Source organism: Podarcis erhardii, assembly GCF_964252035.2.
Source record: "Podarcis erhardii genome assembly, chromosome: 9".
Classification (NCBI taxonomy): Eukaryota; Metazoa; Chordata; class Lepidosauria; order Squamata; family Lacertidae; genus Podarcis; species Podarcis erhardii.
In genome coordinates this window covers 16,150,392-16,173,775 of record NC_138512.1, presented here as the reverse complement: position 1 = coordinate 16,173,775, position 23,384 = coordinate 16,150,392, and the positions used below count along the sequence as shown (strand labels likewise).

The 23,384-nt window shown below is 41.8% G+C and overlaps 1 protein-coding gene across 4 annotated transcripts in view; it reads right to left on the bottom strand.

The window, feature by feature from the left end:
• Positions 1 to 393: 393 nt before the first annotated feature.
• Positions 394 to 23,384, bottom strand: part of PCDH7 (protocadherin 7) — a 417,383-nt gene continuing 394,392 nt past the window's right edge. For 3 of the 4 annotated variants that reach the window (XM_081875647.1, XM_081875648.1, XM_081875649.1), the window contains exon 3: positions 394 to 2,637. In XM_081875647.1, coding sequence (XP_081731773.1) covers positions 2,258 to 2,637 — 380 coding nt within the window. In that variant the 3' untranslated portion in view covers positions 394 to 2,257. The remainder of the gene's footprint in view (positions 2,638 to 23,384) is intronic. The other variant, XM_081875652.1, reaches the window with a different exon arrangement.

Genomic DNA, 23,384 nt, shown 5'->3' with positions numbered 1-23,384 from the left:
GCAAGAAATGTGTAAGTTTTAATGTAAATGAGAAGCCTTTTATCCTTGGCAGATACTGAAAGGTTATACAATGCAGTAACCGATTTAATCAGTCTTCTAACGAAGTCAAATTTGCATCTCTGAATTTTCTCTTTAAAAAGCAACTATGCATTAGAATGATCAATCACTCCTAACCTCTTTAATTTTCCCCCTTTATAATATGTGCCCATTTGTAACTGCTACACAAAAAAACTAATTTCAAAATAAAATACAAAAAAGTAAGGAAGATGTACAATAAAAAGGGCACTTTGCTATAGAAAGTTGAAAAGACAAAAGTTGTGATGAGTTTGTACCAGTTGTTCAGCTCACATTTCCGACTGTTTAATATTATACTCTATGTCATTTTTTTTAAAAAAAGCAATAAACTACCCAAGCTATCTTGTCACTACAATCTACTAGAACCATCTAGTCATGCTTTAATGCCAAGTTAAACAACCGGAGGGGCTAGTTTCTGTCTTTGCACCCCTTCTCAAGCTGTCCCCACTGCATCGACCGATTGTCAGTTTGATTCGAATGTCCAAGCTCAGCCATTCTTTATTACTACAACATTATCAATACAGAACTAGTTCAGATTCTACACACTCTGTAACTCCTTATTGCACAAAATATATCTGGTCCATTTTCCTATCCACTTTATATATAGTGCAAACTATGAGAACTGTCACAGCCCAGAGCTCTGCACCATCATGATCAGGTTTGGATTTATTTATTTTTTGAAGCTTGTCACAAGCAAAACTTGTTTTTGCACAGAGCACGTCGGTGGTGACATCACTCAAGACTAACAGTCGCCTTGAGTCTCAACATATATTGCACAGGACTCATCTTAAATGCACTTGTGTATTAAGAAAACCTGCATAATACCTTTGCCAAGAGCAAATGATTAACTTGGAACACTGATAATCGAAGGTTTAGCATCCACTCTCTACAAAGATGATGCCATACTTGACTTGAAGCATGTTCTTCCTTCCCACTGCCTTTGTTTTTGCTCTTTTTTCAGATTTCCCTCTCAACGTGTTTTTGGAGCTCATCCTGAATGGATATGAAACCTTCTAAGGAACAAACCCTGGAACGGGAGCATCTTTTTTACTATATGTAGCTTATGATGTGCCATGCTGTCACCAGCTAGCTCGTGTGACCAGTTCCTCTGGGGATTCAGCTAAAATCCATTTTGAAACGGCTACGTCATCTGGGTTGCGGCATAGATTGCTGTGCAAAATGTGTGTGGAAAATACGCTTACGTGTTTGTGTGCGTCTGTGTCAGATTTCCTAAGCCCAAGACCAATGAGCAATTCTCCGGATCCACAGTTTTTTCTTTGGCCTTTTAGTTACTGTGGTCATCCAAGCTAAATGCCGGTCTTGTAAAAATGACACCAGTATAGCAGTTTATCCTTAGGACGCCATGATATACCACCATCATTTTGTTTATGCTGAAGTTTAAAATGCCACAGTAAGAGAGGAAGAGAAAGAGGAGGAGGATAATGTCAGAGAGTATGAAAGTACAGGCAGAGATAGTAGTTATGGATAAAACTGAACAGTTCATGACTATAGGGAAACATATTTGGGATTATAATCTCAGACTGAATATGTTTTCTGCTCTTTCCAGCCACGCAACAGGATTAAAGCCGAGATCTTCAAAAAGTGCTTCTTTCAAAGAAAAAGAAAAACCATCCCCGTTATATGTTTAATTTTGAATGGTTTCTGGAGGCATATCTCTGATGGAAACCAGCAATATTCAGATGGTATCCCAGGAAAATTATACGTATGTAATAATTCTCTCACACACCCCTCGACTTGCAAACAAGCCAGATAACCACCAAATGATAACCAGAGTGGCTTAAGCAATGCTTCAGCAGTGGGGGGCGGGGAAGGGATGAGGGACAACAGTTCCTGTAGTTCTTTTAAATTTCAGACTTGTTACCTTGAAAGGAATTTACAACCATAAATTTAGGAAAATAAAGATTGGTGAGCAGGGAATTAGGCATGCAGGAACAACAATGGTTTCTACATTGTACAGTATAGTCAGGCAGACAGGATACGCAAATGCCTGGCATGGAGGCAGAAGTGGCAGGCCAAGCTCTTGTCTCTTTGGTAGCCCCCTCATTTTCAATGGACTTTCCTTTATTTTTGAGTTAAAAACATTTTGATTCATAGGTTTTGTTTTTTTGCCTTTTATCCCCTTCCAATACATGAGAGAACCGTATTGTTGCTTCTTTGTCGCCTAAAGGTAAACTTCTCTTCTAGTTAAAGTGTTGACAGGAGATGGCTTGTATTCCCCTGTCTGTGTGAGGGGAATATCCTCTGGGTTGGCTTCTTCACTTTTGCTGAAACTAGCTGCACTGAAGGTCTCATAGGATGAGGTCAACTTTTTATTAAGGAGGTTTCTGTTGCGGTCACCCATCAGGGAGGCTTCTCCATTGGCCAGCTTCTCTTGACTGCCCCGTTCATCAACAGGCATGAAAGTGGAGAGTTTTGGCTGGCTCTTCTGCTTCCTTTCGGGTGAAGTGCGGACAGGCATCCAGCACGAGTCTGAATGGCCGTATTCATCACATTCCCGAGTGCACTTCCCAGTCAGGGCTACATCTGGTAAAGGTCTTGAATCTGTAAACAAAGAACAAGAAGGGAAGCTTTAAGTTTTGGTTCTCGAGTGCCAGCCAAGAATGAAAATATTTTTTAGGAGTTGGTTTTGCATTGTCAGTTTGTTTCCTTAAATAAAATACAACGCAAGTATCTACAGATATCCCCTTGATACACTGCTAGTGTTAGGATGACTTGTTTGACTTTCATTGGAGTTCATCAGATGCTTCGCTGAGGAGGAACCGCTACATTTGTCTACCATTTCAACTTGGGCACAATCTAATAACCCAGGGATGTGTGAGACTTTCCTCAGCAATTTTGGGTGTCTCATCAAAATTCATTCCGATTCTTTCAAAGCTCTGTGGATGTTCTGACTGAGATGGCACACTCATTTTCTCTTCCATTTTTGGTGCATGTACAATTTTGGTGAATTTTTTAAAAAAGAAATTCAGTGGTTCCAATGCACACAGAGTGTTAAGATGTGCTCATGGAACTTGGACCAACCAGGAGGCTATAGTATTCTCTTCAAATTGGGGACATTTCGGAATTCAGCTTGCACATAGGGAATCTCCAGTTCACAGAGAGCTCAGTCTATGCCTGGCACCCATGTAGTTATGGACAATAGTTTTCTTAGGAATGGAAAACCTCTAGCCGCTGAGCCAGATTCTGCCTGAAGAGACTGGAATCCTGGTCAATATGAGTGTGAGACATTTTAAAGGTCTCATTCACCTTTTTTTTAAGCCTACTTTCCATGGGTCAGTGGGGATGTAATCTTGGGGAGGATAGCATATGGGAAGCAAAGAGCCAATTCTCTTTTCTCTGCATGCTGCCACCCATGTGATAAATATAGGGCTATGTAGTTTTAATTAAGAACTAAGGAGGGTTGAACTAGAATCCACGGTCAAAGTTTAGATGCCAGTGTGACTGGGCAACTGGATTTTTTTTCCGCATCTCTAGCTTTTTCTGCAGCCACCTGACATTTAGAAATGGCTTAAACCAGGGGTGCCCAAATTTTTTTTCAGAGGGCCAGATTTGATGAAGTGAGCATGCATGAGGGCCAACCTCAAGTTGTTGAGCTTTTTTTAAATACAATTTTTGTAGAAATTTTCCCCAAAGTGGTTGAGGTTTTTTAGGATTTTACCACATACCACAGGACATACTGCCAGAGGGGCCAGATTAAATTGACCGGTGGTCCGGACCAGGCCCCCGAAGAAATGGACTTTGGACATGCCTGGCTTAAACAAAATGAGAGAAAACAGCCAAATAACTTAATTAATTGGAGAAATAACACAATGCAAAACCTTCCTTTGAATTATTAAAATATATGGCTTTTATCTTGCAAAGACTGGTGGCCGTTTTGAACAATTTTTAAACATCTACTCCCAGATTGGACTTAATCCGCATCTGTGGCGCTCTCCTGAGCAATGGATTAATCCCTCAGTCTTAGTTAAAGTGAGGGATGCATTCACCACCCTGGAGATATTGACACAGAATATCAATTCAATTCAAGGTGATATTGTAGAACAGAATGGTAGACCCTGTGGAACTAATTGTTCAAGAACAAGATCAATGTAGGCCAGTCTGATGTAAATGGTAACAGCCATTCAACTGTCTATACAATTAAATGCGCACAAGTCTTTACAAGATTCCAAACTGTTTGCGTATGGTGCGTTAAAAATAGAGAGAGCAATAAGAAATGGTTAGGAGCACACAAACAACAGCTCTAAGCAATGATGATGATTTGCATTTGCAAAAAACAACAACAAACCCCTCTATGTGTTTATGTAGACTGTAGGAGTGTTACATGACTGGAAAGTGTTTTGTGAGTGTTATGTCATTTTATGAGATTGACTCTTGATCTGACGATATAGCTACACATCTTTCAGTTAATTCAGCTGAGGGCTCCTCAGAGGAAAGGGGGCAGCTAAATCTGTTTAACGGATTGCCCCATCCTGCAGACCAGATTTAGAGTCTGTGCAGAGGCGGAAGGGGCAAGAGATTCACTGGACACTGCCTTGTTTCCCCTGTTCTGATTGTTCTTTCCATCCATACTCTTAAAAATATATGTGTGTGTGTGCCTACACAACCACTTTCATCTCACACAGGACAGAATGTCCCTTCTAAAATTATTCCTTTCATGATATGGACAATCTAAAAGCAATAGTATCTTATTCATATGCAAATCTATCTCTATTTAAATGCACTAAATTGACCAAGATTTCTTTAATCAGGTAACAGTCCTAATTGCAACTGAATGCTAATTTAGACGTTAGATTAACACACACACACCCGGTAACATACAAAATATATGTTGTTGTACTCGGTTTCCAATCTTTCTTCTGAATTTTAATGTGTTTCATTTTAGCTGCCCTTCTGTTTCATTAAAGGAAACACTTTATTCTCTGTTAATTGCATTTCTTTGGTCACATGGGTAGGAAACTAGATATTTGTGCAGATAACAGCAAAGCCTATCTAGTGGGCCAAATAAGAATAGATGTGGGTGCAGGTTCATGGAATCATTCCTTACTTGTACAGCAAATGTACACAGCATTGTACATAAAGTCACAGAAATGTAGAGTTGAAAGGAACACCCCCTGCAAAGCAGGTATCAAATTCACATGGGCCCTTAATCAGCTCCAGTTAGATGCAACATGGTTGTGTGCATAGAAGTAGTGATCCTGGGTAGCAGAGTCACCGACCCTCTCTAGCGGTCTTCAATTGAACACAACTGTATTAATTGTAAAGGTAAAAGGTAAAGGACCCCTGGATGGTTAAGCCCAGTCAAAGGCAACTATGGGGTTGTGGCGCTCATCTCGTTTTCAGGCCAAGGGAGCTGGCATTTGTCCACAGACAGCTTTCCGGGTCATGTGACCAGCATGACTAAACTGCTTCTGGCTCAACGGAACACCGTGACAGAAGCCAGAGTGCATGGAAACAGTTTACCTTCCAGACGCAGCAGTACCTATTTATCTACTTGTGCTGGCGTGCTTTCGAACTGCTAGGTTGGCAGGAGCTGGGACAGAGCAACAGGAGCTCACCCCATTGTGTGGATTTGAACCGCCAGTCTTCCAATTGGCAAGCCCAAGAGGCTCAGTGGTTTAGACCACAATGCCACCTGCTCCCCTGGATCAATTGTATGTGAGGTTCTCAACCTAGCAATGGATGAATAGTCTGGGGCCTCTTTGAGTATAACCAGTTTCCCAACTGGATTAGTGTAATCAAGTTTAAAAGGCAAGCTCTGATCACAGCAGTGTGATAGCAGCATGGTAGCTGAGCAAAGGGAGCAGCAGCTTTGGTCAGGAAGTAGAACGTGTCTCCCCCAAACCATCCAAATATATGGCTCTGAGGCCTGACCCTAACGGGATTGAGGACTATCCATGCATATGCACAGCTATTATTGCATTACAATAAACTAAACAAAAAAGACATCAAGGAGTTGTTTTTTAACAAACTCACTACTTGGTACTCAGTCGCTTTCACACAGCAGAGTAGAAATTGGGTCCCTGCAAGAATATGAATCCCGCTCCATCTTAACTACCAGTTCAGAAGCAAGTAACAGGTACAGAACAGGTGATGGGTATCGCAATGGGACATGCCAGCACTCCATTTTATAGCATGGAAGTGGGTGTGTTTTGGCCTACTGCCTATCATCCTCTGCCCAATGACATAATACTATAAGACTCTGTTCACCAGGGCTATAATCAGCTCTATGAATGCTTTTCCTGTTTCCATTTTCCTTTTTTGGTGGCACTGTACCTATTTTTCACTCCATAAGATACACTTTTTTCCTCCTAAAAAGTAAGGGGAAATGTCTGTGGTTCTTATGGAGTGAATGTGTGGTCGATCGCTGGCTCCCTTTCTGACCCCGCCCCCTTGCCCAGGCCTCCATTGTTGAATGTTCTGCAGATGGAGGCTGTTTGTTTCCCCAGCGACATGTGACTGGCTGATTCAATTATCTGTCTGGAAACTGTAGAAATGGCTCCCTTTCCTTTTCTAAAGAAGCTGCAGAACTGTGAATTGAACCCCATAAAAACAGGATTTTTTTCCCCTTTGCAAAGTAAGCTCAACAACTTTGAGCTGATCCTCAAAAAAATGGGCCTTTTCCCCTTTGCAAAAGAAGCTGCACAACTATGAGCTGATCCTGCAAAAAACAGGGCTTTCCCCCTTTCCTCCTCTAAAAACTTAGGTGTGGCTTATAGTCAGGTGTGTCTTATGGAGCAAAAAATATGGTACCTCTTTTTTTTAGTGTTATTAACTATCACTCTCCTATGCTGGGGGTGGGAAACTCTTTTCAGGGCGAAGGAAGTTTAGGATGAAGAGGACCCAATGCGAAAGTGTGCTGAGCGATGTCACACACAAAATGTTAGGCGCTTCTACTCATGTTCACACACATACACCAAAACAAAAATACGTACACCTCCACCCTTTATCTTTTCAAGGACAGATTCCAGCATAGATAAAACAGTCAAAGAACAGGACCAGTACTGTGTGTAGCCTGAGGAGATAAGATGGTCTAGGGCAGTGATGGCCAAACTTGGCACTCCAGCTGTTTTGGGACTATAATTCCCATCATCCCTGACCACTGGTCCTGTTAGCTAGGGATGATGGGAGTTGTAGTCCCCAAAACAGCTGGAGGGCCAAGTTTGGCCATCTCTGGTCTAGGGAGAGGGACAGCCTTATAGAGAAGGGATATTTAGTCTCTGGCTCTGAGGTCCCCACTGCTAGCATATACAAAGAGCACACCCTCCAAGTGTCCCTATTTTCCAGGGACAGTCCTGGATTTACAGAAGCCATCCCAGTTTCTGATTCGATCCCGGAATATTTCACTTTTCCTTAGGACATCCCTATTTTCATCAGAGAAATGTTGGAGAGTATGGAGTTATCTGACCCCTGAGCCATCTGAAGGCAGCCCTGCATGAGGAAGTTTTTAACATATTTAATGTTTTCTTATGTTTTTATATATGTTGGGAGCCACTCAGAGTGGCTGGGGCGACCCAGTCAGATGGGCAATATTAAAATTGTTATTGAATAGGACGTCCCTATTTTCATCAGAGAAATGTTGGAGGGTATGGGAGAGAGAGACATTAGCTCAGACTCTAGGTTCATTCATCTATACTTGTGGCTTGACAGTACTTTAAGTTCCTGCTGCTGCTTCATCTTTTCCCTTTTCTTTTGGAAGTTTGGCTTTCCAAGGGCTTTTGAATTCAGATTTTTTGCTGAGACACTGACAGCTTTGTTCTTCTTCCTCAGTGATGGATAACAGATATATTGACATTTGTCAGCCCTTCTAGTCTTAAACCGCTGTGGCTAGGGAGTGGTATACAGTATGCCGAGAACATAACAGGAAAGCACTGCTGTTCATCATAGTAAACCTGGAATTACTTTCAGACTCCCCAAAGGTAAGAAGCAGGGATAATAATTTATTACTCAGGCACACATGATGCTCTTTGATTTTTAAGCAGGCAAATCCTCTTAGTGATTTTTTGAGAACAAGGCAAAACACATCCCTGCCATTACTCCGCCTCTTAATAAGCTTGGTGATGGAGTCTATAATTCATTTTCAACTGATGGCCATTTAGAAAACCTGGTTGATTGTGGTTGCTTATTACTTGCAATAGTACCACCAGGAGAAATCTTTTTAAAGTCACTCACTCCTGGGAGAACTCCCAGCAATTCCACATCTTAAGCTAATATTGCAAGGTCAGAATTTGAAGGACCACACATGTGCATGTGGGGAGCTTTTCAGCTGTCCTTTCAATCTTTAACCTCCTGTGCCTCTTGAATAGCTGTCCCTGAAGGTCAGGAGAACCTTTGGGGTAGTACAGTAGGACCTCTATTTATGACCACCTCTACTTGGACCCAATCCAAGTTGCGACTGTGGAAAACCTGGAAGTAAATACCAGGTTTGCTGCAATTTGTGCATGCGCAGAAGCGGCTTCTTCCATTTGCACACGCACAGAAGTGGCTGCTGCCATCTGCACATGCACAGAACGGCGCTTCTACCAGCAACCCGGATTGACTTACGGACAGATCACATCTGTAAATAGAGGTTTCACTGTATTCCATTTGGAGGGAGAAAGTGCCAGTAGAAGAAGCTAGCAGTAAATCCATGCACACACATAGAATCATAGAGTTGTAGCATTGGTAGGGACCCTGAATGCAGGAATATGCAGTCATCCCATATGGGGATCAAAGCTGCAACCTTGGTGTCATCAGCAGCACATCTAACCAACTGAGCTATACATGCACACTTGTATGTATGCATGTACGCACGCACACACACACATTGTGTGCATGCAGAAGAGTTTTGTGAACATGCTCGGGCTTCTCTGTAGCCTGGCCCAAATCTCACCCTTTCTTCCCTTCTTTTGGAATGATGGGCGGCGTTTGTAAGCTGAATTTGGCAGCTTACAAACTGCTAGTGAGAAGAGGCAAGGGTGGGGAATCTTCTTTAGCACAAAGGCCACCTTCTCTTCCCAGCAGCATTCCAGGGGCCACATGTGAGTTGTAGGTCATAGTGTCTCCAGCCAGGCCACCCCTTGGAGTTGGCTTTCCAAGAGCTGGCCTGCTAGGTCATAGCTGATCCTCTCAAAGGGGCCATGTGACACGTATTGAGTTACTAGTATGCACATTACAGGGGGTAGAAGTAAAAGTGAGCTGAGCAATAAATGTGAATGTTACCTTTGCATGGTAGACTAGTTTCTACACCAACCCATACTCGTATCTCTTCCTTCCGGGCAAACAAGACTTGAAGAGTGTGTAAACAGGGCTGATGAGGGATGTGGTTCAGGACTGTGTGTAGCTTTGGGAGAATCATGAGGGGCAGACAGAGAGGTCTGGAGGGCCACATGTGGCCCCCAGCCTAGAGGTCCTTCATCCCTGTTGTTATAGAGATGGGAAAGGGTACAGATCAGTTATAGTGGGAAGCGGACATTGCTAAGACAAGGATCATAGAAGACTACCAGGACTCAGAGAAGGTTATAGATTTCTAACAAGAAGCCAGCTCTGCTCTGAGGACATCTGTGGCTTAAGTCCACCTGTGGTTGGTTACTTTGACACTTCTTTCTTTTCTTTTCTTTTGACAAATGTTAGGTTGATTCCCCCACTTTTGAAGCCATAACTGCTCTCTTCTGCTCCCCTCTTTCCCCAAAGCCATTCAAGCAAAACTGTCAGATAGTAAGTTCAAAGCTATCCTTTGGGGCTGAAGTTCTCTTCGCAGCTATAATACATCATCTCAAAATATCACAGTTGTCTTTCAGGTTCCACCTCATCTATATTTAGGTCCTGAACCAGCAAAATAACCTAAATGTGTGATCTAACTAGTAGATCAAAAAGGCATGATAGAGAGACGGAATTCTGAGCAGTGCTAAGAAGCTCTGGAGGTGAAACAGCCTGAAACTAATGGTGCAAAAGCTGTTATGGAGAAAACCTAGAGGAAAGGTAAGCCGGGGAGAAACAACAAATGCCAGTTTGTGGCATGTTTGCTACATCACTACAGTGCTTGAGATCTAACCAATTTCTTGGTTCCAAGATTGAAAGATGCTCCTCTGGAAGCCTAGGTTACCCTAGCAACCACTTGTAATTGTTCCCAGCCATATGGTAGAGATAAAGATAATTGGGAAATACTGAATCTCCATGATTATGAAATCAAGTGATTGGTGTGAGGTGTCTGGACCTGGGTTCCAAACTAGGTGCCAATATTACTCTCAGTCTACATCATGCTCATTCATGGCCATCTCTAAATCCTTTCCCTTTTTTTTGTTGTTGTTGTTTACATCCGTTCTGTTCATTATGTAGAGAGACCGTGATTGAATTCTGGAATTCTTCAGAATGAAGGTGGTTGTGCCATTAAAAAACATAAAATAAAAAATGCTCCATTGCTTAGAAAGCTCTAATCCATCAGAGATAGGACCATCTCTCTCTCTCTCTCTCTCTCTCTCTCTCTCTCTCACACACACACACACACACACACACACACACCCACACACCCACACAAGTGCTAGCTTATTCCAAATGAGAGGATTTTATGTGGGCCAGGGTTGAAAAAGATTGCCTCCTCCCCCCTTCTGTAGTTTGAAGTGCTAAACTCCAGAAACCTATCATCATATTCTGTGCAATGTACAGATCAGCTCTAAGTTTCATTAATAGGCCCACTCATGCAGGACCACTTACCAACTTGAATTTAACCATAAGCATTAGAATTTACTACAGCCTTCACTTAGGTTCACACTGAATGCAGTACAAACTATGAAGATGTCAGAATACTTTTAAAAGGGCATCCTTGAGGAAGAGGTAAGATGATTCAAGCACAATGCAAGCAAGTTTGTATTTAAGTGTGTCGTAACACTGAGGTCCCCTTCTGAATAACCAATACAATGACATACCATGGAGCTTGTACAGACATGTTCACCCTTAAATTAATGCAATACGCTTTCCATTGTTCACGTTCCTAATTCAATTTTGAATTCTTAATGATGCTTAGGATTAGATTTCATGCAATCTACCCATCCAAACCAGTTTCATCTTCTAGGTAATTAAATACCCCCCTTCTGATTACCAGTTCTAATTGAAGGAATGAAAATCGCCACTGTTGTACAGTGTGTCTTGCTTCTAACTACTGTACTATCCAGCCACAGTGAAAACTAACAAGAGTTAAGACTTCAGTTTCAACAAAATCAGAATATTCTATGTGATTAAGAGCAGAGGGCCTTCCCCAGGCCACTCACATTACAATACCTGGAAACTGCACATTTTATATAAGCCAAAAGTGTATATTGCATAATTCAGTAGCACTGAAATAGTGTATGTTTCAAAAGTGATGATTATCTTAAATAAAAGTAGCTTTTTTCCAGTCTCATTCTTATGCATGCCCTTTGTTTTGTTTTGATCTAATAGAGAAATCATTTCCAAACTTAGACACTTCATTGGAGACCACACTGCTAGCTGACAAGCTTAATTGGACAAGATGTGTCACTATGCCTGTCAGCAGTCAGTAAATCATCAAGAAAGATTAACATTCCAATATTTGTTGCTGACCTTAAAACTCAAATAAATACCTTTCAAACATGCTCGCGCAGAGGATACCTTAGCACTAAATTGGCAGAACCCAGTGGTATATGTTTGCTTATTCCAATTTGGTATTCTTTCTTTCAAGACTGCTCTGTTTTAACCCTTAAAAACACCTCTGAGTTGGTTGGGTATGCTAATGAAAACACAGTTCAGAAACTGAGCTGGGCAACTTGTATTTCCTCATATTGCACAGAAATTCTCCCATCTATGAGGATTTGCATAGAATTTTCTCAAAGGCACATGTGAGAGGTAGGCTTCTCAAACCCATTTGATTTGCAGAAATAACTATGTACTGAACTTTATCTTTTATCGCTGAAAATCTTAAGAGACCCCCCCACCACCACCAAAAAGAAAAAGTAGAAGAAAAACTCTATTGGCCTTTGACTCTAGAACCACTTTTGGACAGAGGTATTGTATTATTTCAAGTTTCCAGAGTGGTTGCCTCATTATAGGCCTTAGTAAGCTACTAATTAACAGTCCTCCTACAAAACCTTAGACATTTCTGGCACAGAGGCACAGGAACAAAATTTGCTGATGACATGCATAAAGTACAAAATGTCAGAAATATTCAACATAAGGCAAAAGACTAAATTAAAGGAAATTTGAACACCTTAACTCCCCATGGGGTTTGGGATCAGATTCATGGTACATCATAAATCCCTTTCCGGGGCCAGCCTATTGCGCGGACAGGCGGAGTCCCCAGATCCCGAGTGGTCCCCCCCGTCATGTGGAATAACGACTCTAGACAACGTGCTATGGGATTAAATTGGCCACAACTTTATTAAATTTCAAATGTGGGTAGACCTTGGCTCAGGCATTGGGCATTCTCCCTCCCTAGTCCCCAGCCGGGGACCTAGGGAGCATCAGGGTTATCCAGTGTGTGTGGGGGGGATGGGCCGGCTCTGGAGAACATATGTTCAAGCAGAGATAGCCGCCCCCGTTACGCCGCCGCAGGGGAGAGCAATGACGACCTTTCGGCGTACGGCCAAAGCCTCCCTTCAAAAACCCCTTTAACGGGGAACCCTGGTATCGCCGCCGCAAAGAGGAAGATGGACTAAAGGATTCCGCCCAAGGCCTGATACCGCCAAAGTTGTGACGTTTTGCTACGGGAAAGGCGAAACCTGCCAATGCAGGGAAATTCCTTTCCGGCCCTTTAACAGCGACCTTATCGTAGCAGCGCCCGCATACCTGTGGAGACAGGTTAACCTGCAAAACCTATGAAGAAAAGTTAACCTGCAAAAGAAGACATTAACTGAGGGTGGGTAGGGTGGGAGACGCTCTGGAGCCAAGTGAGGATTACCAATTAAGATCCACCCTCTATTGTGTGGGCAGGTAATCCCTCCCCCTACCTGGCCTGGTTTCCCTGGCAACGCTTCCCCCCAGGTGGGATTGGACAACTCACTGGGGTAGGCGGGGACCTCCAGGTATCCCACCTGAGGGAAGGCAAAGCCTATGTTGATGGGGCCACTCCAGATCCAGGGCTGCGCGCGTCCACGCAAAGGGCGCCCCCCGTTTTTTAAGTGGGGAGCGGTCATTATCACTGTTGCTTGAGATGCAACAGTAGAGGGCTACCCTATTCATTAACACTGCTGGAAAATTTACTACATCCCACACAAGCAGAAGAGATGAAGCAAAGGGGGCAGTGATGTATTATGTAAATCGTGGATCAAATCTCTTAACTCATTGTGGACTAGTGTTCACCCCCTTTTCAATTCCATATTCTCTTTTGTAATCTTCTAAGTTACCATCAGATATATATACCAGTGCTCGAGTATAATTCAGTCTCCAGAAAAGCTTCTTCCAGACAAATCACCTCGAACGGCATTTAAGCTGTCATAGTATAAAGAAACTGTTCTTTTAATTATTATTTCTAGAATGTATACACTGCTTAATTACAGGTGTTTCTAAACAGTGTACAGGAGATTCAGTACAATAAGACTATGTTGAAACTATAAAATCAGGATTCATTTAAAAAGCCTGCCAAATAATAATAATAACAACAACAGAGAGTCTACAGCAGGCATAGGCAAACTCGCCCCTCCAGATGTTTTTGGGACTACAACTCCCATCATCCCTAGCTGACAGGGCCAGTGGTCAGGGATGATGGGAGCTGTAGTCCCAAAACATTTGGAAGGGCGAGTTTGCCTATGTCTGGTCTACAGGAAGCCCTGGAGGTTCAAAGTGAGGTGGCCGGTCTGACCTCATCCAGAAGGAAGTTTCATAAAATTGGGCTTATAATATGAGCCATGCATTTGCTCCATGGAGAACCACTAACAGTGATGCCCCCCGAGACCTCAGTGATCAAGCAGGGTTATAAGGGATCACATGGACCTTGAGGTATCCTGTGCCCAAGTTGTTAAGCATCTGGGTCATACAAGCACCTTGAATCTGGGCAGCCAGAGACAAACTAAAATTGCAGAGTTTTGAGAAATTAAAAGATAAAGTACGAGACTGGCTTCATTATTTTCAAATAAGAGAGGCCTACAATTTGGACAAAAAAATTGGTTTCCAGGTGGAAAAATCAAAACTGGAAACGGAACTATTAGAACCCAAAACTAAGATATTATCAAGAATGTATAACTTGCTGTTAAAATGGAATACGCAGGATGAAACGGTCAAATCAGCTATGATTAAATGGGCACAAGATATTGGTCATAATATTATGTTTGCGGGTTGGGAACAGTTGTGGACCACCGGTATGAAATTTACGGCATGTAATGCCTTAAGAGAGAATATTATGTAAATGATGTACAGGTGGTACATGACCCCAGTCAAGCTTGCAAAAATCTATCATTTGCCCGATAATAAATGTTGGAAATGTAAAGAGATTGAAGGTACATTCTTTCACCTTTGGTGGACGTGCCCAAAGATCAAGGCTTTCTGGGAAATGATATATAATGAAATGAAAAAGGTGTTTAAGTACACCTTCCTGAAGAAACTAGAGGCCTTTCTCCTGGGCATGGTCGGCCAATTGGTGTCAAAGAAGGATAGAACTTTTTTTATGTATGCCACAACAGCAGCAAGAATACTTATTGCAAAGTATTGGAAGACACAAGATCTACCCACCCTGGAAGAATGGCAGATGAAAGTAATGGACTATATGGAATTGGCGGAAATGACTGGCAGAATCCGAGACCTGGGAGAAGAGCTGGTGGAAGAGGATTGGAAGAAATTTAAAGACTATCTACAGAAACAGTGTAAAATTTATGAATGTTAAAATGATGTTGGATTAAAAATAAGTGGTATTAGTGACAAAGTTAGAAAGAGTATGCAAAAATGAATTTATGGAAGAAAATATTGGAGTTGTGATATGTTAAGATACAAAGCTAAAGATGATAAATGGAAAGAGGGTAAGGAATTGCTGATTTGATTATGTAAATGGGAATACAAAAAGGGGAGGTGTGAGGAGGTCAAGGAAATAAGGATATGAGCTTCAAAGTTAGAAAAAGAATAATGGATTTTTTCTTTTTTCTTTCTATTTTTATCTATTTTTTGTGTTTTGTGTATTTTTCTGTTTTGTGTTTTTTCTTTTTTTGTTGTATTTATTTTTTTAAAAATGAATCTGGGCAGCCAGTAAAAGCTTTTGAGCACTGGAGTTATGTGCTGGTGATAAGTCTGTGCCCATGAACAGTTTAGCCACAGCGCTTTGCACCAGCTGCATGCTCTGGAGCAGGACCAAGGATAGCTCCGCATAGAACACATTACAATAATCAGATCTTCTTGAGAGTACCAGTGCATGAATCACTGTAGCCTGAATAACTTTACGCGTTGACTAACTTGATAGAGAAACCCACAGAGAATCTCTTCTTTATGCCAGAGTGCTAGTTTCACCTGTTCAGTAACCTGTAAATGATTCGAGGCTGAATAATTTCCCCTGAAGAACAAGACGGATGTGCAAAACACACCAGGAAATTTGACAATTAACTAATAATTTTTCTTGCACTATTTAGCCTGCTCTTTTCTACATGCTTCCATGTAGTTTGGCCCTACTTTCAAGTCAAAACAAATTGGGTTAGTTGTGTGTGGGGGTGGGGGAGAGATAACAGCAGCTACCCTTAACAATATAGAGAATCCCTGCTTAAGATCCACAATGTGTGTTTGGAAAAGTTGTCTGTTGTGGTTAGTGGCCCCCAACACCTTTGGATGTTGAAGATCATCATTACCTTAATCTTTTAGTCACTTTACACACTATATATATATATATATATATATATATATATATATATATGCTTTCGTAGATTTTCACGGGTACAGGAATGCAGGTTTTGGTGTCCTCGGGTGTCTTCCCGTGTAAAAGTTGGGGTGTCTAGGCGACGTTTCGACGAGGTCTCACTCGTCATCTTCAGGCTGGTGCTTTCGGCTTCTTGTTACTGGAACAGAGCAGGATCTCAGTGTTTGAGTTCCTATAAATACTGTAGAGGGGGTGTGGTGTATAGCCTCCAATGTTCTGGGCAGAGAGGAAGTTCCCAGGCTAGTGTGCCTTTTCTTCTTTTGTTCCTTAATTACTTGAGAGATATCTTGAGTGATTTCTTGAGTGATATCCTGAGTACCACTTAGGTGGGTCATTAGGTGTGGATTAGTTGTTAAAGTCTTTGTGTCTTGACCTCTTGAACTTTGTGAAGAGTTTTCCTGAGAAGATGGCTGTACTGTACTTAGTTGTGCTCTGGCTTGGCTTCGTGTATAGGGGCGAGCTGTGGTTTTGTGGCTTGTGTCAGCCAGATCTGTGTAGGGATTGCAGGGGGGTGCAGCATCCGGAGGTGCCACCATGGATTGGCTACTGGATGGTGTCTGTAATTCATCTGTGGAGAGGGTCTGGGTTTGGGTCTGGTGTGGTTGATTGGTGTTGGCGTTCTGTGTGCCTCTGGATCTGGTGTCAGTTTTTGTGGGGAGGGCTAATTTCCAGATGTCTGGCAAGCGGGATGTGTCGTCACGCTTGTTCATGTTGTGAGGGTGTTTCTCTATCTCGATGGCTTCCATGATTATTCTCTTGTGGTGATGTTCCGTGTTAAAGAGCAATTTGGAATCTGCAAAATTAATTTCGTGTCCTGTTTCTTTCATGTGTTGGAAAAGAGAGGAAGTTTTTTCTTCTTTTTTGACGGCATTCTTGTGTTCTGCGATACGTGCATTTATTCGTCTGTTTGTTTGTCCAATGTACGTGGCTGGGCAGACTTTGCAGGGTATTTCATAGATCCCTTGGTTTTCCAACTGGATTTTATCCTTGGGGTTTCTGAGGATATTGGCTATTTTTTGGTTGGTGCAAAAGGCTGTTTTGATATTGTGTTTATGGAGGATTTTGCTAATTTTATCTGTAGTGCCCTTGATATAAGGAAGGAGGGCCATGCCATTGTTTTCTTCTGTGTCTTGGTTTTTGGGGGGTGTTTCCTTTTGGATTAGCTTCGTAATCCTGTTTTGCTGGTATCCATTGGCAATTAACACGTTTGAGAGATTCTGTAACTCAGTTGTCAAGTGGTCTTTGTCAGCCAGGCGTTTGGTTCTGGAGATGAGAGTCTTGGCTACGGAGTTTATTTGTGCAGGGTGGTGGTGTGATTGTGCATGTAAGTAGCGGTTGGTGTGTGTTTTTTTCCGGTAGATAGTGTGTCCTAGGGAGCCATCAGGTTTTTTGTAGATTAGGACGTCAAGGAAGGGAAGTTGGTTGTTGGCTTCTATTTCCATAGTGAATTGTATTTTGGGGTGTAAGTTGTTGAGATGTGTGAGGAAGCTATCCAGTTTTTCTTTCCCGTGTGGCCAAATTACAAAGGTGTCGTCAACATATCTGAGCCAAAGTTTGGGTTTGTGTTCTGACTTGTCTAAAGCATTGGTTTCAAAGTGTTCCATGTACAGGTTTGCGATGACCGGTGAGAGGGGTGATCCCATAGGTGCTCCTTCTATCTGTTTGTATCTTTGTCCATTGTGGATGAAGTACGTGTTGGTTAGGCAGTGGTTGGTCAGGTCCAAGATGTATTCGGGGGGATTGTATTTGTTTTGAATAGCTGTCAAGGCTTCATTAATGGGCACTTGTGTGAAGAGAGATACAACATCGAAGCTCACAAGTAGGTCATTAGGATGTAGGTTTTGCTTCTTTATTGTTTCTATGAACTGGAAGGAGTTTGGTACGTGTGAAGAGATGGATTCTGCATAGGGCTGAAGTTGCTTGGCGAGAAATTTAGCGAGATTTTGTAGAGGTGAGCCTATGGAGCTGACTATTGGTCTGAGTGGTGTTCCTTCTTTGTGTATCTTGGGGAGGCCGTAGAGTTTGGGGCATCTGGATGATTTTTCTCTGGGGATGATTCTTAGCTGGATTTCTTCACTGATAGGAGAGGCTTTTATTTTGGATTTGGTGGTTTTTTCCAGGTAGGTGGTGGGATCTGTTTTTATAGGTTTGTAGGCAGGATCTTGGAGTAGATTTGATAGTTTTGCTTGGTAGTCCGATGTGTTCATCACCACTGTGGCATTACCTTTGTCTGCTGGGAGAATGATTATGTTGTTGTCTTTCCTCAGGTTGGTGAGTGCTTTCTGTTCTTCTTTGTGTAAATTGCTTCTGGGTGGTTTGCTGGAGCAGAGGATGTTGGTGACTTCAAGTCTGATTTTATTGGCTTCATCTGGGTTGATTTTGGTTAGGCTAGCTTCGACTCCGCATATGATGTTTTCCGTGGGGATGCGTCTCGGGGCGACTGCAAAGTTGAAACCTTTGGAGAGTACTTTGGTTTCAGTTGTGGTGAGGATCCTGTATATATATATATATATATATATATATATATATATATAGTCCAGTGCCAAGGGCCTTCTGGCAGTTCCCTCACTGTGAGAAGCCAAGTTATAGAGAACCAGGCAGAGGGCCTTCTTGGCAGTGGCACCTGCCCTGTGGAATGCCCTCCCACCAGATGTCAAAGAGAAAAACAACTACCCAGACTTTTAGAAGACAACTGAAGACAGCCCTGTTTAGGGAAGCTTTTAATGTTTAATAGACTATTGTATTTTAATATTTTGTTGGAAGCCGCCCAAAGTGGCTGGGGAAACCCAGCCAGATGGGCGGGGTATAAATTATTAATATTGTTGTTGTTATTATTATTTGATTTAACAATACAAAATGCATACATTAAAAAACTACCAAAAAAAGTAAAACAATGTCCAATACAAAATACCGAAAATGCTCATCTAATAGCATGATAAAAAGGAGAAGCCCTACTCCACCCCACTAAAAGATGGAGACCACTATAGAAGTCATCTTAGCTAACCAAACCCAGATTGAACTAAAAAGTATTGCCTGGCATGTAAACACTGATAATGAAGGCATTATATGTGTCTTCCATGGGATAGCATTCCACAGGGGGACATATGAGATTAGGGGAGATATATCTTCTACATTTGAGGAAGGACGCAGAGTCTACCAGTGTGACATCAGGACATGCACAGAACCCCAACTTTTCATTTCAGAAATTCTCTGAAAAACTCATAAAAAACAAGCCAAAAACAACAGCAGCAGCATTTTCCTCTTTTCAGCATTCAAGATAAAATAAAAATAAAAGAATTGTAGAGTTGGAAGGTACCCAAGGGATCATCTAGTCTAACCCCCTGAAAAGTAGGAATCAAAACCAAATAATCCCCAATTTAATCTGAATTTAAACTAGGGGAGGGACTTGTTGGAAGCAGATCCACACATATTTTCTGAAATACTCCGGAATTGCACATGGCTCAGATTAACCTGCCCTGCCGCACCCCAAATCGGCTTCATCTTTCCATGAATGAATGGAGAGAAATAATTCATAGGGAATCTGTTGAAGCATATAACACAAGCTGTCTACCACTTCTCCTCCTAATTCTCCAATTCCCCAAAATAAATGTAAAATGATTAAGCAAAAAATAGAAATTATAGAAAGCAGCATCCCCCTAGGCAAGATTCTCTGGAGGCAGCCATCCAACTAAGACTGAAACTACTGCAAAGCACTACTACCCATTTAGACAGCTACTCCAGGAGGAAACCATAGTCAATAGTATTGAAAGCCACTGAGAGATCAAGGAGAAGCAGCAGGGTCACACTCCCCCTGTCTCTCTCCAAACAGGTCATTATATATGGCAACCAAGGCACCAGGATTGGAATGCATCTAGAAAATTAGCCTTGTAGAGAGCCAAAAGATAGCGACTACCCACTCAAGAACCTTGTTCAGAGAAGAACATTGTGAAGAGAGGACCATCTATTTTTAGTAATCCAGATTACAATTTGCAGGTAGGAAGTCAAAGACATCTATAGATGGAAGGACGTTTTTCTTTAAAGCAATGACACAAAGAATAAAATATTCGAAATTTAAGGAAATGAGTGCTCTAATTGGTTACAGAGACTTCAAGTTAAGTTGTTTAACAAACACGGATCCTTAAGAACACCCATTATCTGTATCTGAGAACCGTTGTCTTCAAACAATGGCTCAATCAAAGGGAATTATTTCTCATACAGTTTAAAAATTGACATGGGAATCAGTTCTGGAGATAATTTTATCAGATGATAAAAGTAACTCTGTAAGGGCTAAACTTCCACATAAATCTATTCTGACAACAATCTGAGAATCTTCTTTTAAATTTGTGTATAGGTACCACAACACGGGACGCGGATGGTGCTGTGGGTTAAACCACTGAGCCTAGGACTTGACAATCAGAAGGTCGGTGGTTCGAATCCCTGCGATGAGGTGAACTCCCGTTGCTCGGTCCCTGCTCCTGCCAACCTAGCAGTTCGAAAGCACGTCAAAGTGCAAGTAGATCAATAGGCACCGCTCTGGCGGGAAGGTAAACGGTGTTTCTGTGCGCTGCTCTGGTTCGCCAGAAGCAGCTTAGTCATGTGGCCACATGACCCGGAAGCTGTATGCCGGCTCCCTCGGCCAATAAAGTGAGATGAGCGCCGCAACCCCAGAGTCGGTCACGACTGGACCTAGTGGTCAGGGGTCCCTTTACCTTCACCTTACCAGAACACACCTGAGAGATTATATTGTATCAATAATAGCTTCTCACCCTTGTATTGGAGAAGTTGCAAAATAAAGGCCATTTTATTCCAAATGTGCCTCAGTTAAAAACCTTTTAGCCCCAAGTGTTTGGACTCAACCAGATTTCTCTCTTTATTTCCAGATAATCAAAATCACACTTTCTGTAAATAAATGGTCCTCTTCATGCTTGCAGCCGCAAGGATGCTGATAGCATGTAAATAAATAAATAAATATGGAAATCAGCATCTGGCAGCATAGTAAATGGTTAGATCAGCAGGGCTTGGCAGATTGTCTCTCTTTGTTAACCTCCTGAACAGATGAATATATGATGTTAATTTTTCAGCTAGTACAATTTCATGGATACATGATTCCCACTCATTGCGTACATGAGTGATGGGTCAACCAGACTTCAGCCCACTGACTGCACAAGCTTCCTTTTGGAGTGGGTAGAAATAAAAACATATGAAACCCATTTATGTAAGGAATATTTGACAATGATCAGAAATAATAGTGCAGGCACAAGATCAAATGTTATAAAGGATCTGCTTTGCAATACAGTGGTACCTTGGTTTGCAAATAGTCTGGTTTACATACGTTTTGGATTACAAACACGTCAAACCCGGAAGTGCGTGTCCTGGTTTGTAAACTTTTTTTTGGATTACAACCCATTTATTTATTATTTTTGGGAGGCCCCATTGGCAAAAGCGTGCCTTGGGTTAAACCTGTTTTGGTTTACAAACAGACCTCTGGAACAGATTATGGTTTAAACCAAGGTACCACTGTATGTTGTTATTGTTACCTTTTTAATATTATACATGTTAGGAGTGAGTAGCCTTTGAACCTCTAGATGTTGTTGGACTATAACTACCATCATCCATGACAATTGGCTCTCCTGGCTGGAGTCCACCACTCTCTGAAGGGGCAAAGGTTAGCCATATATAGAAAATGTAATAAAAAGAGAGTTGTGATGGTGGAGAAAAAAAATGAAATTTTGTTTAGGGCTACCCCTTTGTTTACTACAATGGATGGATGACCATTTTTGTGGTCAAAGGCCTCATTACTCAGGGGTAATCTGACAGGGACCACATGCTAGTAGTGGACAGGACCAGACCTAAAGGTTTTGCGCTCTCTCTCCCCCTCTCCTGTTCTCTTTAAGGCACCCCTTTTGTCACATACTCTATCTCTCCATTTTCCTCCCTGTTCAGAAAATAGGGATGTCCTGAGGAAAAGCGGGACATTCTGGGATCAAATCAGAAACCGGGACAGCTTCTCTAAATCTGGGATTGTCCCTTGAAAACAGGGACACTTGGGGGGTCTGCACATGGCTGTAAGGCCATAGGTTGTCCACTGTCAATTGAATATACCCCCCCCCCAAAATCTTTTCTAATATAATCTCTGGCTCCTACAGTTAAAAATTATCTCCGGTTACAGTGTTGGGAAAAGGATCTCTGACTTTGCCCTCCAAAGTAGATAGCATTATGCTTAGCCAACTGCCACAGCAAATCGCATCTTCATGAATTCATATGGAAAACATTGCACCATTGTTGAATACTCCACTTGGTAATTTTTATTTTTAATTAATGAGAGAGAGAAAATAATTGTGAAATTTAGGGGAAATTATCATTTCTCAGACAATGTAAGGGAGGTAAGACCAAATCCTTTAGGCTGTATTTTCGCACCAGTGAGCCAGATGGGAATACTGCCATGTCTCTCCCTCACCCGGTCCCACCACTTTGCTGAATCGCAATTATGTGAGCTTGCTGATACTATTTCTTTTCTGTTTCTCTTGATTGCTTTGCATAGCAGCATGCAAATGAACATGGTTGTTTATATGCACGCACATGTTTATGCAATTTTGGGATGGCTTTAGCTTTAGGGCTAGAATGATTGCTTGTTATCACTAAAGCAAGGCTCCTAACACAGTGAGGAGATTGTAAAGTTCACATTAACCTAGAACTAAGTCGCTGAATAATATATATATATATAGAGAGAGAGAGAGAGAGAAAAGAACCAAAGAATACAATGATTTATGGACCTTAAAGCTATATTGCAACAACACCAACCACTTAACATCACAATTTTCCCAACTTCGCTGTGTAGTCATAAACAAACAAATAAAAATTGTATGAGAATATGTTCACTGTGGTAATGTTGCTGGCCTTCCTAATCCCTCACTATTGTATGCATTAGAAATTTAAATACAGGAGGAAAATGAAAAGGGAATATGTACTAAATTGTCACTATACAGAATTGTCCCAGATTGCTGGGTTCTGAATTAGCTCTACTTGTTTGCAGAGTAGCACTGATGCATTTCTTTTTCTTTCTTTCTTTCTTTCTTTCTTTCTTTCTTTCTTTCTTTCTCTCTCTCTCTCTCTCTCTCTCTCTCTCTCTCTCTCTCTCTCTCTCTCTCATTTTCATTTCCAGACTTTGTTCAGGCCACTGTGCTGCAGTTTTCAATTCACACCCCCCAACCCTTTGCCAATATGCAGAAGTGCATATGTGCACTGATTAAAACACTTCCCAAAAGGAATCTTGATGCAATCACATCAAGATTCCTTTTTGCTCAGTGTTTTAATAATTATGCATAGGCACCCCTGCACAATGGTAATCTGCCTGAAACACACATGCACATACAGAGAGAGCGAGAAAGAGAGAGAGAGAGAGTGCTGTGACAATTTCTGCATGCACCAGCTCAAAAAAAATAATTATAAAATTATCCACGTTCTCCAAGTA